Below are 16,876 nucleotides of genomic sequence, written 5' to 3' on the forward strand. Positions count from 1 at the left end.
TTCAACGTACAGCCAAAAGCAGCTAAAATAGTACTCTTACGGTCTTACCAACTCAAAGACTTGACGAGGCTCTATTATTGATAAAAGATCATAACAGAAAAATGCCAAGCTGCTATTCAAACGTTTTGCCAAGCTCAAACCCTTCTTACAGCGCTCATGAACTTCCGTAAGAAGACAATCATACAACTGCATAATGCATCTGAACACACCATCTTTCAGTTGCAATGGGGGAATATCATCACCTGAAGAAAGAATATCTGAGATGAATCAATTCTTTGCAAGATGCTAAACCATTTAAATAAGCTGAAGGGTCAGAAATCAGTTCACTCTCTCAAGTAGATTTACAATCCACAGGCTAACTGATACAAGACTTCATCTCAGAAAACATAATAACCTCCCTTAAGCGGATTTGCATCCATATCTATATGCTTAAATGAAATATTTGGGTTTGTAAATGACAAGCAACTCTACCCTTTCATGTTCAGGTTGAATTGGACTAATATTGTCAAAAGCCCCAACTATAGCCTAGGTAGTGAGTTCACCCCAGAGTCTATGTGCAGTAACTCGTCCAATAAAGAAAAAGTAGACCATTGGAATACATCATTAGTAAGTTTATGAGGTTCACACCAAAACTGAGGCATTTAACAATTGGAAACCTATATTTATCAACTTGTAAGAATAAAACAATTAAAACACATCACAGCACTAAGCATTAAATGTAATGGTCTGACCTACTCCTGGGCTAAAACCCCTAGTCTGTCTGGTGGATCCCGACTAGCAAACCCCCCTCCCCCCCCTCTTCAGTTCCAGCCCAGAAAAGGCTAGGAACCTGGACAACAAACCATTTTAACAAACTCATTTACAAGCCCTTGAAGATCTCTCATAATCTTCAATACGGGACTAAACCTTTTGGGATGTTACAATCCAACCCCCTCAAAGCACATGCGTTTGTACATGTAGAACCCTATGTCCGAGTGTTGAACCGTATTCTGATACCACTGTAACGAACCGACCCACTCCTGGGCTCAGACCTTTGGTCTACCGAATCACAACTCGCCCTCTAGCAGTTTCGGTTTCATTCCAAAAAAAGCTAAACCAAGACATCAAACCATTTTAACAACTCCTTGTACAAGTTCTCGAAAATCTCTCACAATGATCAATACGGGACTAAACTTTTTGGGGTGTTACATTAAATATTGTATAATACAACAGTGCACATAATGAAAATTTTGCAAGGGCATACTTAGTAATGTTGAACAGTTACTTAGCATAAACAGCGAAAGTCTAAACATGCAAAATCTTCCAAATTTCTTAAATACCAACAAATGAATCTCTAAATCTAATTTCTAAAATCTAAAAGCATAAACTAAAGTCTAGAATTATTAGTCCAATTTCTTAAAAGAAAAGGAACATATCCGCAACATAATCACGGCTTTCATGTCAATGTTGATTGTTGTAAACTTGTAAAATGTCTTTAGGAAGATTAAGACACACACACTCACATAGAATAATACCATATGATGTATTACTGTGATTTATGACTATCACCACCCAAAAGATGCAGAAAGAAAATTACTTAGAGATAGAAGAAGAGGGAAAAAAAGGAAAAAGGAAAAAAAACTACTTTATGTCAAAGAAGAAGAAGAAGAAGAAATGCTTTAGACAACAACAACAGCAGCAACAGCAGCAGCAGCAGCAGCAGAAGAAGAAGAGAAAGAAGAAAAAAAAAATCTAGACAACTGAAGATAAGTTGTTGAATGCCCAAAGGAAGTCTAAATGCCCTGGGTCATGGTCTACATTTTCAAATAGTAGGTCACCTAAGAACAGCTACCCTGAACCTAGGGGCTTAAGTGAGCCTAGACAGTCCTAATTAAAGCCCTATTGTTTTGCCAACTTCCCCCATCAAAATGCTAATGTAGAACGCTCTATTTTTCAGCTGAGACATGCATGGAGAGGAAGGTATAAACTCCATTGGGATAAATGGACTCTGACATTTCTCCCAGATTCCTCCAAAGTTCACACTTTCCAAACAGGGAAAGTTATACAAGATCTTCTGCTGGCACAATTCTTCTAGAGGCAGTCTCATTTCAAGGCTATTGCAAAAGTTACACAATCAAAAGATTGTGTGCATGAAGATGTTATTTTGAGGAAAAAGGTTCCAATGTGACTATTCTCCCCCTTCAGGTGCTTGTTTCAGCTGAGGTAGACAAGGTATGATCACTCCATTGCGAGAATAAAGATAGAGGGACTAATCTACAAGGATGACATGATGTTACATGTGGCTACATGCCACCTAGTTAAAGAAGCCATTTTGACAAGTAAACCAAGAATGGATAAACCTCAAATCAAATCCTACACTGACATCTTGCCAAGTTCCCCCACGTGTAACAAGATTGCTAGGCAAGGCTCCTTTTCTGAAGACATCCACAGGAAGATTTGTTTTCCAACATCACAGACAACATGCAGATGCAGCTTTCATTTTTCATTATTGTGCAAGCATAAAGGTGACAAGAAGAAACAAAACCTGATGGAATATTATTGTAGAAAAGGCTAGATTGTTCTAATGCCATTGACTTCACAATGAGCTCCAGAAAGAACCATGCCATTGCCAAGACGTCATCATATACAGGTCCAACCCGATAACCTTTAGCCTGAAAAAGTAATGCATCATCTTGTTGTGTCACAGGAAGGTGGTTAACATCAAAATTTCATCCTGATTAAAAGGAACAGAGTGTGGCATCATATAAAGAAAATCACCTAGAATTAATTTTAGACCCTCGAAACATATTATAATGAACATTATTCATCATTATTTCATACAACAGCTGATAGAAAAAACATATTCGTGACTAAAGGGCAGTAAAACAACAAGAAATCTAGCAAAAAATTGGTTAATTATTTGGTAGAAATTACACATGGTAGAAATTACACATCAGAAATTTTCAAAATAAAAATCAGAAACAGCATATAGCATCATTCTACTAGCCATTCAACAGAGAACTTCAAATGACCATGTTGGCATGAAAAACCCGAGACAATCAGGATCCACTCACTTGCCCAAGACAATTTATTTATCAAATAAAGCAAAAGAGTCGATGCTAGAGGAAGAAGTGAGGCTCTAGGATATTGTATTATTATAAGCACATTGCAAATATTAGGGGTAACTAAAAGCATAACAAGTTCAGTATAGAGCATCCCACAAAAACCACTGGCCCGAAAGCAAAATATGACAATGTCAGGTTAATAAGCGAACAAAAAGGAAGTTTTTGATAAACCAGCGCAACAGTCATCACTACGAAGAGTGGACACATGAGCAGACAGTAATAAAGGTGCATCAGAAATGCAGGAATCAATTGTCAGATTAAGAAATTAGAAGTCCACAATAGCTCTGTGAAAACAAAAGAAAAGCAACAAGTGGCAGGTCAGTTGTGAAGTGTAAGACATGCATCCTTGGGTGATATTACACCCTATACTCAAACACCATCATTCACATATAAAACCTAGTTTCGTTTAAACCAAATCACATGTGGTTTACACCTCCTTACCCATGTAAGAGCAGCAGTAAAAGAAAATATCTATGCTCGTCGTAATATGTGCATCTGGATCTGGATCAGCATCAGATCCAAATCTGACCCACTTTTATAAACATTTAAACACCATGTCTGCAAATCCTAAACCCTTCTGTTAGAATATATTGTAATGGGGAACCGGGTCCATATCTGGACCCGGTCCTATGGGGCACGGATACCGAGGTGGGCTCGGTATCCTAGGCGGCACTCTTTCTCTCCCTCCTATATATTCTTCACTTACATGTAATTGTTGTGTTAAGTGAATGTGATTTTCTCTCTCCTAGGGTTGCGGTTTGCCCCTAGGTCAGAGCTTCCCCGTGGTTTTTCACCTCTTTCTGAGGTTTTCCACGTATACTGTGTGTGTTTTCTCTACTCTCTCCTTGTGGTTCGTGTTTCTACATGGTATCAGAGCCACCGCATGTGAGATTGTTGGTGTGCAAGTAGTGCTTTTCCGCCGTTCACGTGCTGCCCCCGTTGCCGTTTCCAGCACCGCCGCCGACACTGTTCCCAGCGCCGCTGCCGTCGTTGTTTCTACTGCTGTCGCCGACCAGGAACGCTGCCGCCGTCCGGCACCGCCGTCGTCATCGTTCCCAGCGCCGTTCTGCCCTGCCCTGCTGCCGTCGCCGGTGTGGATCTCTTCCTTGCTGCCGCCGTTCCCAGCGTCGTCCTGCCCTGCCCTGCTGCCGTCGCCGCTCCCAGCGTCGCCGTCATTATCAGCGCCGCCCTGCCCTGCTGCCGTCACAGGTCCCAGCGCCACCGTCAACTGGTTTTTTCTCCGCTGCCCTCTTCTTCCGCGTCGCCGCCGGCTGTCTTGTTTTCGCCGCCGGCCAGTTGTGACCTTATTTGGGGATTGCCATGGCTGACGCAGTGATTTTCAAGCTTGATGATGCCCTGGACACGGGCAGCAATACCAAGGGTGAGAACTTGCCTGTTCATGTCACCTCCATTCGGCTGAACAAGGATAACTATCTCTCGTGGTCTGCTGCCCTAGAAATCGGCATTACTAGTCATGGTCGCCTGCACTATATCACTGGGGAGAAGCCTCCACCTTCTAAAACTGATTCGCAATGGCCGACCTGGGCTTTGGAAGATAGTCAGGTTAAAGTATGGATTATTAGTTCGGTTTCCGCAGATATTCAGCCTTTGATCTTGCGTAAATCGACTGCATATGATATGTGGACTGTTCTTGCACGTATGTATGGTCGTAAAAAACGTGTTTTACGTGCATATCAAATCAAACGTAGCATATATGCTCTTAAACAGGGTGATTTATCTGTTGCCTCCTTCTATGCCGCCCTGAAGACCAAATGGGAGGAACTTGACTATCATGTGAATGATGACTGGAAATGTGGTGTAGATCATGCCCTGTATTGGGAAAAGGAATGGATGGACCGCACCTTTATCTTCCTTGGAGGCCTGCGTGATGAGTTTGAAACCATTCGGAGCCAGATTCTTAACTGTGATGAGATTCCTGGAATCGAAGAGGTATATGCTCGTATTGAGTCTGAGGAGCAACGGCGCCAGATTATGCATATTGACTCCCATCAGGGGAGCTCTCCAGCAGCCTTTGTGAGCCATACTTCAGGGACAGGGCAGCGTCCTACTCGCCGATGCAGCCATTGCAACAAAGTGGGTCATTCTGTTGATTTTTGTTGGGACCTTCATCCTGAGAAGCGTCTCGTCCGAGGTCGTCCTCCTCCTCATCGCCGTGCTCCTTCTGTGCCCGAGCCTAGTCCAGGGTCGACCAATGTTGCAAAATCCAAGCTCTCCTCAGATCAACTTAGAGAGTTGCAAGCATACATTAGTCGTTTGTCTACCCAGGATGATGCTTCTACTTCTGAGGGGGCTAAGTTAGCCCAGGCCCTAGTTGCTACTAGTGATCAAGGTAATTCCTCCCTCGGTGATTGGATTGTTGACAGTGGGGCCACTCATCATATGACAGGGGACCCTACGATGTTTCAAGAGTACAGGTTGACCTCTGGGCAGCAGCGTGTGGCTATGGCTGATGGTTCCTCTATCTCTGTGGCTGGAAAAGGGAGTTTATCATTACTGAACAAATATTGTCTTCATAATGCCCTACATGTTCCCAACATTCCTGTCAATTTGTTATCTGTCAGCAGTATTACCAAAGAGTTAAACTGTAATCTAATTTTCTCTGCTGATCGTTGTTTACTGCAGGACTTGGGGACGGGGCAGAAGATTGGGATTGGTTCGGTTATTGATGGTCTCTACAGACTGCCCGTACAAGTTGCTTCTGCTTTGATTTCAGCCACCAGTGGACAGTTGCCTGGCATGGAGGACAGATCCATCATTATGCGTTGGCACGAGAGACTTGGTCATCTTCCATTCCCGTTGCTTAAAAAGTTGTTTCCTCGGATGTTTCATTCTGTTTCTTTGGACACCTTCGCCTGTGAAGTGTGTCAGTTGTCTAAACATGTTAGGGCCTCGTACCCTATTTCATTCAATAAAGCCGACCGTCCTTTTGCTTTGGTTCATTCTGATGTTTGGGGTCCTTCGGGAGTACCTACTTGTCGTGGCTTTCACTATTTCATGACTCTTATTGATGACTACTCCCGGTGTACGTTTGTGTATCTGTTGAAAGAACGTAGTGAAGTTCCCGACATTGTCAAAAACTTTGTGGCATTTGTTGAAACTCAATTCCAGACCCCTGTTCAGACCCTTCGTACTGACAATGCAAGAGAGTATGTCTCCCAATCCCTTGATGACTTCCTGCGAAGCAAGGGTATTATACATGAAACATCCTGTAGCTACACACCTCCTCAAAATGGTGTGGCTGAAAGGAAGAACCGTCATTTGTTAAATGTCACCCGGGCCATTATGTTTCAACGTCATGTCCCTAAGCGGTACTGGGGTGATGCACTTCTCACTAGTGCTCATCTCATTAACCGTATGCCTACTCGTGTGTTGAATGGTCATTCCCCTTATTCTGTTTTGTGGCCTACTCAGAATCCCTGGCCTTTGACCCCTCGAGTGTTTGGGTGTGTTTGCTTTGTCCATGATCATAGTCCCACTCTCAAGAAACTTGATCCTCGGTCCATCAAAGCGGTCTTTTTGGGGTATTCCTCCACTCAGAAGGGATACAAGTGTGTTGACCCTAGCACTTCCAGAGTATATGTCTCCCGGGATGTTACCTTTCATGAACATGTGGCATACTTCCCTGCGACTCCTCTTCAGGGGGAGTGTCTAGGTGACAGAAGGGAAGAGTATTCTTCGCATCAGTTGATTCAGTTCATGGATTTCTTGGATTATACAGTTAGTTCTCCAAGTGTGGAAGACGTTGTCAGGAAGGACAGAGACAGTCAGATGGAGGGGGGCCCTGTGGAAGAACAGTCTCGAGGTCACTTATTTGGTCAGGTTTACAGCAGGAAGAAGAAGGATGTGATGGAAGATGTCGATGTTGCCAATCCCAATCTTCCCAATCTTGTGACCTCCCCGGATGATCCAAGTCCAATGAATGAAGAACTTCCCATAGCCCTGCGCAAGGGCACCAGGTCATGTACTTCTCATCCTATTCAGAGATTTGTTTCATATGCTAAACTCAGCAAAGACTACAAGTGCTTTGTTACCTCTTTATCTATGGCTGTTATTCCCAGGTCAGTGGAAGATGCCAGGAAGGATCCTAAATGGCTACAGGCCATGACAGAGGAGATGGACGCCCTGGAAAAGAACAGTACGTGGGAGGTTGTTGACATCCCCAAGGGAACTCACTTAGTTGGTTCCAAGTGGGTGTTTAATGTGAAGTACAAACCTGATGGCACAGTAGAACGCTATAAAGCCCACTTTGTTGCTAAAGGGTTTAGCCAGAAATATGGGATTGACTATCTTGAGACGTTTGCTCCCGTGGCGAAACTGAAGACCGTAAGGGTCATCCTAGCTCTTGCAGTGCAGAAGAAGTGGAGCATGGACCAACTTGATGTCAAGAACGCCTTCTTGAATGGTCACCTTGAGGAAGAAGTCTATATGAGCATGCCGCCTGGATATGCTCGGAACGGGAAGTGTTGCTATCTCAAGAAAGCTTTGTATGGTCTCAAGCAGTCCCCTAGAGCGTGGTTTGAAAGACTAAGGGTTGTAATGAAGACTAATGGGTATAAACAGGGAAATGGTGATCACACCCTCTTCATCAAGCAGAGAAATGGTCTGGTGAGCCTTCTACTTGTATATGTTGATGATATGATTGTCACAGGTGACGACGAGGGGGAAAAAAAGAAGATGAAAGAAACGTTAGCTGCAGAATTCGATCTCAAAGATCTGGGCAAACTAAGGTATTTCTTGGGAATTGAGATCGCGCGATCTGAGACTGGACTTGTTATGAGCCAAAGAAAATACACTTTGGATCTTCTAAAAAAGACAGGTAAACTGGGATGCAGGCCCTTTCTTACCCCAATGGAGTCTGGCACAAGGATAAGTATCAAATCTGGGACTATCTTGGATGAGGAAGGAAAAGGGAGGTATCAGCGGCTGGTTGGTAAACTTATTTATCTCACTCTTACTCGCCCAGATATTACGTATGCTGTGGGTGTGTTAAGTCAGTTTATGCATGCCCCTACTGATTGTCATTGGAAAAGTGCTGAAAGAGTATTGGGATACTTAAAGAATGACCCAGGGAAAGGATTGCTCTACACTCGGCAAGATCGACTAAGTATTGAAGGATACTCTGATGCCGACTGGGCAGGATGCACAGATACTAGGAGGTCTACCACAGGATACTGCATCTTTCTTGGAGGTAACCTTGTGGACTGGAGAAGTAAGCGACAAGAAGTTTGTTCCAGGTCCAGTGCTGAGGCTGAATACAGGGCGGTTGCTATGGGGGTTACAGAGATGCTATAGCTCAAAATTCTTTTAGCAGATATTGGGGTTAAAATGGAAGAGAAGATGAGGATGTATTGTGACAACAAGTCTGCTATTAACCTGGCAAATAATCCGGTCATGCACGACAGGACTAAACATGTGGAGATCGATCGCCACTTCATACGGGAACGCATAGATTCAAAGGAGTTGATTCTGCCCTATATGAAGTCTGAAGATCAAGTTGCAGATGTCTTAACTAAGTCTTTATGTACATCTCAGTTTGAGAAAAATGTTAGCAAGCTTGGCATGTTTGACATGTATGCCAAGCTTGAGGGGGAGTGTTAGAATATATTGTAATGGGGAACCGGGTCCATATCTGGACCCGGTCCTATGGGGCACGGATACCGAGGTGGGCTCGGTATCCTAGGCGGCACTCTTTCTCTCCCTCCTATATATTCTTCACTTACATGTAATTGTTGTGTTAAGTGAATGTGATTTTCTCTCTCCTAGGGTTGCGGTTTGCCCCTAGGTCAGAGCTTCCCCGTGGTTTTTCACCTCTTTCTGAGGTTTTCCACGTATACTGTGTGTGTTTTCTCTACTCTCTCCTTGTGGTTCGTGTTTCTACACCTTCCAATACCTATCTTTTCCTATGTTCTTCCTCTGCCCCCACCAGAGTATGTCACCCCGCTCCAAACCCCACCAGCAGGAGGCTAGCTCCAGCAACAGGCTGAGCTTTTCTGCAAGCAGTGTCAACATTCCATTAAGGAATGAAAGCTTTTTGGGTTCACTTCTCTTTATCTTTTTACTTAAACGTTTGCTTTGAGTTTTTTGTCCAAGTCCAACCATTTCTTACGACTGAAGACCCGCTGGATTGTTTTTTATGGAAAAATACTATTGAAGGTGCTATAAAATATAGAGTTAGGAGGTTAAAAAAAAATATTCGACAGAAGAGGTTAAAGTATGTCTAATGCTATCTTCCTCTAAAAATCAATCAACTATATAATCCCCCCAATTCACATATACAATACACCAGAGAAAGTGCTCCCTGGCATACTTTCAATCTATTATTGTCACCATTCAGGCTATCGCCCTCAAGCAATTGCTCCATGAATTGTTGAATCAGTACCCTCATTCACTTGCTGCTTGTTCCTATATCACCCTTTTGTTTTATCTTCAAGAAGGAGAAAGAATGGAGATATAATACTCCTTTTTCTTTTTTTCTTTTAATAAAAGATTAAATCATGTTCTACATTCTGTGGTTCATGTATGCAGGCATATTGTATCGGTGCACCATGTCTGTCATCCTGATATAGTCAAAGGGCAGTTGGAAACCACCAAAGTCCAAACCAATGGCCAGACCAGCACATATTTTCAAGTGAGGTTGATTTAGCCACTTCCAGCCACCCTAGTTCTTTTTTCTCCAATCTGTTCGGCTTACGAAATCCCACATGATGTTTTCTCATCTTCTGCCTTTTCCATTTTTCAGTTTTGTGCAACATTCAGCAATTTCCTAGTGACTCGGTGACTAGGTAAGAAGCCAACTAAGTATTTCCTTCATTTCATTTTCCTTTTCTATCTAATTCTTGACATATGGCATCTTCCTAACTGATGGGTTGTTTTGATATGGCCAAAAAGATGAAAACCATGTCATTGGCATCCAAATGGTTAAAGAAACAAAGGTTTTTCCAAAAAAAAAAAAACATGGTTACAGGAAATGCTTGGTTTGGTGAAACCATAGCCACGAATATCATTCTCAGGAACATATCAGCGAGGGTTTTTTCGGGTTTTTTTCGGCAAAGCTATTTTTCTCTGAAAAATATAAATCTCGGCAATTTTGAAAATATCACGATATTTTTCCATCTTCATCGTTTTTCTTGTTTTTATCGTAAATATCACGCTATTTTCGAAATATCACAATATTTGTGGCTATGAGTGAAACCAAATTTTTCCCTTTGCAATACAAACAGGCCTTTAATCTTTCTCAAGATTCTTTTCCCCCAAGTGTGTCAATATTTATTAATTACTAAAGCTTGCATGGAACGAAATTATGACACGACACCCATTTCAAGTTAAAATTTCGAGAATTACCTTGCTTCGAGCCAAACTTCCCCAAACAGTCGATAAACCAGGATAAACTGGTGGCTGCCTTCCACCAAAATCATCAAAAGCATAGTCCACGTATGTAACAAGAAAACGATTTCTTTCTGCACCATCAGAAGATTCCTGCTGCACCCTGAAAAGTTAAAAGAATAATATTTGAGGAAAGGAATGTTTGCTAAGAAGTCTGCAATGAGGAGTTTTAGACTGACTACAGAAAATACTGAAAAATATGACCTTTGAACAACTTAAAGGACCTCGAGAAACCATGTACTTTAACAAACCTCACCTACAAGCTCTTACTCCAAACCCACGAACAACTATCAATGGTTAGAAAACAAAAGGACCAATGCCTAAGGGAGGGCCATAATTACAAAACGCGATGTACCTTGTAAGAATATTGACCATAGCTCTAAAGGCTGCAACCTGTAAAAGCAAAAGTTGAAAAAGAGAAGACAATAATAATGGATCATGTCCTGGAAGAAATGATTTCCGATTCCTGCCAAAGAAAAAGGTATTTTGGAAAGACTTGAATTTGCACTAAACAATATGATTGCACAGTGACCATATTCTGTCCAATAAACTGCAGATAGCTTGAGTAAAGATTGATATCTATCAAGACAAACATAAAACTGTACACATGAAGATAAACCTGAAGGGTTTCACCACCATCACCAATAAGATGCAGAAGCATGTTAAGAATTGGCTGCAAAAACTGTAAGAGTTCAGTTGAATCAACATTCTTTAAGCTGTTAATAGCCTGCACATTTGGGAAGATCCCCCAAAAAAAAACAGCCTAAGTAGAAGAAATGTCAACACAGTTATGCAAAATAAAAGGAAAAGGATAATAAAAAAAAGAAAGTCAAACAGCAGACATAGGCCAGCCAAAAAAGCGATCTATGTCATAGAATATATTAATCTAAGTTCATAAGGAAATAACAAATTAAAGTAGGATGATTTCATAACGTGGGAGATGGGTTCAATATAAAGCATATCGGAATAAGAAGATCGATGATTTGACAGTATAATAACAAACATAAAATACAAACAACATAGATATGTGTAGATATCACTATGGAACATGTTTCAACAAAATGATAGAGAAGACAAGGAAAACCAAGTGAAGGCTGACAGAAAGTATAATGTCTGTGAATGCCAAAGGGAAACAATCAAGATAGTAAATCAAAATTAAAGAGAAAAAATAAAAAGACGAGGAAAAGCAAATGAATACCTCTAGCAGTTCAGAGCCCCAAGGAGGGCTAGTGCGAAGAATATGCCTGTCAAATTCAAGAAAGAAATCTCTTATCCTCTCATTCGTTGGGTACAAAGAAGAGCATAGCCTTAATCGCAGCCTAAACACATGTTTTCCATCTTCCAAGTAATCCAGACGTTCCTGCAGGAAAAGAAAGAAGAAATCAACTGACATTCTGCAGCACTAAGTCTGGATAACATACAAACAGATTTAGTAGTAGTTATAGTAACCGCTACTGTCACCTTCATGCTCTCCTGGAGATAGTGCGGTACTAGCTCTCTCAACACTGGTAAAGCTATGTCAGAATGAAACCTGAAACATTACCAAGAAAGATAACATGGTTACAACAAGACCATTAAAGAGGATTTCACTATTACTGAATTCATCCATTAACATGACTCTTAAGGAGAAATATTTCACTTTTATATCATTAGTGTGTATAAAACACCGGGACAGATGATTAGAGGGGCTGAAGAAAATGCATTCAGCCAAAGCCATAGAAAAAGTTAATTGAACTTCAAAGTAGACTTCACCAGGGACATGGATGCAACATAAATGAGTGCATACCAGAACCAACTTAGGTGCCAGTGCAGGTGCAAGTGCATTTTGAGTGCACCAAACATGAAAAGAAAAAAAATTTTGAGTATGAGCAGCCACATCTGACCATTTTCATCCAATTGTAATTGTGCACCAAACAAGTTCACAAAGGTCAGCCACATCCAATCACTATCATACAATTTTGTGTGGACACTGAACTCAACTTAAAAACAAGTCTAGTCTAGTCAACAGGGATTGAATACGTGTCAAACTAATTTTGGCAAGAAACTGAAACCGGTCAAACTTCTGAGCATAGTTCGTCATATTCAAGCTTAATACAAGAAATCCTGAAGAAAAAAGGGATTAGGACATAGTGCATATAGACCTCTCTTCACCACCCACCCCCTCCTCCCCAACCCCCATCCCAAAACCCCATGAATTATATATGTGGAAAGATAAACAGAGACTTGTATTTCTCATAAGAAATGTTGATTAAAAAAAATCTCAATATCCTTTTTATTACTATGTTAAGTGAATGACGCTTCCCGTTACCATTTTTATGTGCTCATGGAGATATCCCAAAGAGCCTGGGAATTTTCAAAATGGTTTCTCCATTTTCATGCTATTAGAACCATGTATTCACAAATGCTCGTTTCTTTTTCTGCAATTCTACAGCACACTTCACAACTAACCAACCCTCCCCCCCCCTTTTTTCACAACCCCAAATTGGCTTTAGTATCTAAATAGCTGGCCCTAGCAAATCAATCGTCTCTTTTTATTCATTTCCAACTTCTAGGGACAACCAGCCATGAATTTTTCTTGCATATGGTATTGATGCATCTGAGTTCAAGCTGAATGACCAACTGTAGATGTTGCAACTGAAAGCCTTAAAGCTCAGGGAGTTGGACTTATTAAGGATTTCCCTACTCTGCTTCATCTGCGATCACTGGAGGAAATAGGGAAATTGACCTCAATACAGGGTGGAGCCAGAAGCCCTGGCGGGGGCCATGGCCCCCTGGAGAAAAAACCTATTATAGTGCTCAAAAATTTTAGCTGGCCCTGTAAAAATTCTAGAAAGATACAGGGGGGCCCTGAAAATTTTTCAGAAAGCCTCTAAAATTTTGAAAGAATCCTGGAGCACCCACCCCCAATCACTGCCTCTGTGCATGAATGTTTGAAGGGATATGGCAACTTTTAATCTTGTTAAGCTTTATATCAATCTTCACTATAGAGCAGCAGCAAGCGTCTTGAATCCGTTTAATCATTAAATCTTAAAGAATTGGTATTTGTTTTAATTCCAGCTAAATTGTCATGATTTTGTGATGTATTTTGCAATAAATACTCCAATTGTGATAGCCTTCAGGCCATCAGTCCTGCGTAGTAGGCCAGTCAACATGCACACACCCTTTAACCACTACCAATTAGGGTTAACCTCAGTCTACACTCATTTCGTAATCACTTTCCAGGGTCATTACACTATATATATGAGAACCATCTGGGTCTGGTTACAAGGGTAAAGTCCCGAATCCAAACCCAATACCTTATTTCTCTAACTATCTAGTATGTAGGCATTAACTTATTTCTCCTATTCTCTTACACGCCTAACAATACTCCCTCCCCAAGTACCACCTTGTCCTTAAGGTGTGAAGGATGGATAACGCTGCTGTAACTGAGCTGGATCCTCCCACGTAGGTGCTGGGGTTTCCTCTCCTTGCTATTCCACTAGCCACTGATGTTTAGAGTGTTAGCGTATGGGGATCGGGTCTGTTCAGACCCTATCCATTTTCCTTACATCCACACGCCTAAGGATACTAGGCGGTGGCTCTCTTGTAATATTTTATATTTTTCTGTACAAATCTGTTGTAACCTAATTAGGGTTATTGATTAATTAAAAGGTTAAGGAACGCAGGGCTGTGTTAAGCCGGCTGCTCCCTTTCCTCCATCGCCTTCTTTCATCCTCTCTTTTGAATATATCTGATTTGCAAAACGGGGAGAGTTCTTTGTGAAGATTCTTACATGGTATCAGAGACAGGTTGCATTGTCCTCCGGTGAGTGATTTCAGTTTGATGTGATTAGCCCTAATCTGCCCTAAGTTCTTTCTTTTCTGGCGTGGTTATCCCTCTTTTCAGTTTCTGCCCTAAATCTTGCGTGATTTGCCCTAATCGATTTGTCCTAATCGATTTGCCCTAATTGTTTTGCCCTAATTTCTCATCGTTTTGCCCTAATTTCTGTTGCTGCCCTAAATCGTGCTCTTGTGGTCTGCCCTAATCATCTTTATTCAATTATGGATCAGCCGACTCCCTCTCTTCTATCTTCCAGCTTTCTCTCCCAACTTATTTCTCAAAAGCTGAATCATAGTAACTATTTGACTTGGAAACGTCAAATTGTCCCTTTTATTAAAAGTCATAGACTCTATGGGCATATCGATGGGACCACTCCAGCACCTCCAATGTATATTGACCGTGAAGTGAAGAAGACCGTAGTGGGAGATCAAGCTGCTGGGGCTGCAGCTGTGAGTGAAATCAGATTTGAATATGAAACCCTTACTGAAAATAATCTTGAATATGAAGTTTGGGTGGCTCACGACCAGTCTCTTGTTGCCTATATTACTTCTACTTTGTCAGAAGAAGTATTAGGAGGTATTGATGATGATTTAACAGCCCTAGAGTTGTGGTCTACCCTTGCTACAACGTATTCTCAAGTATCTGAAGCACCTTTTCTGCAGTTAAGAAGGCAATTTCAGGACATCAAGCGTGGGACGCATACAGTCTTGGAATATTTGAATGAAATTAAAAGTGTAAGTGATCAACTTGCTGCCATTGGACATCCCGTCAGCGACAAGGACAAAGTGCAACAAGCCTTGAGTGGACTGGGAACAGATTTTGACATTTTTTGCACAGCCTTGGAAGTCCTACCTGTCCTCCCATCTTTCGAAGATTTGAAGGCCAAGCTATTCCAACACGAAGCTAGTCGTGTTCAGCGACAGAATTTGATTCCTTCCAACAGTCACAATGTATTGATCACAGGGACACATGCACTGCAAGGGAATCGCGCTCGTACTTGGAATCCTCAGGCAGGAATGGGAAGAGGGATTCTCCCAACACCACCGGGCATGAATACTACTTCTGCCACATCTAGAAGGGTTCCGACTTGTTTCTATTGCAACAAGAGGGGGCATGTAAAGTCAGAATGTTGGCACAATCCGCAGAACAAAAATAATCAAGTTAGACGTGAGAACAAGGCAGCAGCAGGGTCAGCTTCATCATCATCTGGCTCAAATCAGACATCTAATGTTTCAACAGATGTGCAGCAACTCCTCATGACAGCCCTGTCTAAGCTTCATTTGAAACAAAACGAGAAAGGAGAATGGTATGTGGACTCTGGAGCAGCAGCTCATGTTACTGGTGAAGCAGGTAATCTCTCTAATGCTCTCCCTTACTTAGATAAAGGCTCAGTTGTCACGGGAGATGGTTCCCATCACACAATATCGCACATTGGAAATGTACAAATTTCTATGGGCTCTTCTTCCATTCCATTAAAGAATGTTCTTGTTGTTCCAAGTGTCAAGAAAAATATTATTTCAGTGTCCAAGCTTATTGATATACTCACTCCTCTGTTGAATTTACACTCTCTTCTGTTTATGTCAAGGATGCTCGAACCAAGAAGACATTCGCTGAGGGCACTCGCAAAGGAGATATGTATGTCCTTGAAGAAGCTCCACAGATGTCACAACCTCACCCTTCTGATTCATTTTTTCCAAGTCATAGTGAAGTCAATGTCGTAAAGCATAATAAGCCATCCATTTGGCATGGTCGGTTAGCTCATTGTAGTCAATCTTTTGTTCGAAGTCTTGTTGCAGAAGGGCTCTTAGATAAGTCCAGTCTGAGTTCAGTTAGTGAGTCCAGCATGTGCTCGAGTTGTCACATCTGTAAGAGCCATGTCCTTCCCTTTCAATTAATAAATAAAAGAGCTTCAAAGGCTTTTGACATCATATATTCCGATGTTTGGGGGCCTGCTCCAGTTCCTTCTTCTTCTGGGAGTAGATACTATTTCATTTTTGTTGATTCATATTCCCGATATACTTAGATCCATTTCATGAAACACAAATCAGAAGTTTTCCGCTTATTCACTCAATTTCATGCCTTGGTTCGAAATAAATACTCGAGTAATATTGTGCATTTTCAATGTGATGGTGGTAGTGAATTTATTTCTAATGAATTTACTAGATAATGGGATCACTAGACAAATTTCATGTCCGCATACACCTCAGCAAAACGGAATTACTGAAAGGAAACATAGGCATATTGTTGAAAGTGCACTCAGCATGATGCATGAAACAGACTTACCTATGACATTGTGAACTGAGGCTTTCTATACGGCTGTCCATGTTATAAACCGATTGCTATTGACCTTGCTTGATGGAAAATCACCATTTTTTCTCTTACATCAAGAACAGCCACGTTATGAGGAGTTGCGTGTCTTTGGATGTGTGTGCTATGTGCATGTTGATGTTTCCTTGCGAAACAAATTTCAAGATCGTGTTGTTTTATGCAGATTTATAGGGTATGGAGAAAATTACAAGGGTTATAGGTGTTAACAACCCTAAAACTGG

At 41.5% G+C, this 16,876-nt stretch overlaps 1 protein-coding gene across 5 annotated transcripts in view; it reads right to left on the bottom strand.

The window, feature by feature from the left end:
- The window catches only part of LOC116252636 (guanine nucleotide exchange factor SPIKE 1), a 96,592-nt gene that overhangs the window by 27,639 nt on the left and 52,077 nt on the right, over nt 1-16,876 (bottom strand). For all 5 annotated transcript variants that reach the window (XM_031627033.2, XM_031627028.2, XM_031627031.2 and 2 more), the window contains 7 exons: nt 11,970-12,039; nt 11,707-11,868; nt 11,128-11,235; nt 10,864-10,901; nt 10,467-10,611; nt 2,525-2,651; nt 49-242 (listed from right to left, as the gene is read on the bottom strand). In XM_031627033.2, the coding sequence (XP_031482893.1) occupies nt 49-242; nt 2,525-2,651; nt 10,467-10,611; nt 10,864-10,901; nt 11,128-11,235; nt 11,707-11,868; nt 11,970-12,039 (844 nt within the window). The remainder of the gene's footprint in view (nt 1-48; nt 243-2,524; nt 2,652-10,466; nt 10,612-10,863; nt 10,902-11,127; nt 11,236-11,706; nt 11,869-11,969; nt 12,040-16,876) is intronic.

The sequence above is a fragment of the Nymphaea colorata genome, chromosome 4 (genome assembly GCF_008831285.2).
Source record: "Nymphaea colorata isolate Beijing-Zhang1983 chromosome 4, ASM883128v2, whole genome shotgun sequence".
Taxonomy (NCBI): Eukaryota; Viridiplantae; Streptophyta; class Magnoliopsida; order Nymphaeales; family Nymphaeaceae; genus Nymphaea; species Nymphaea colorata.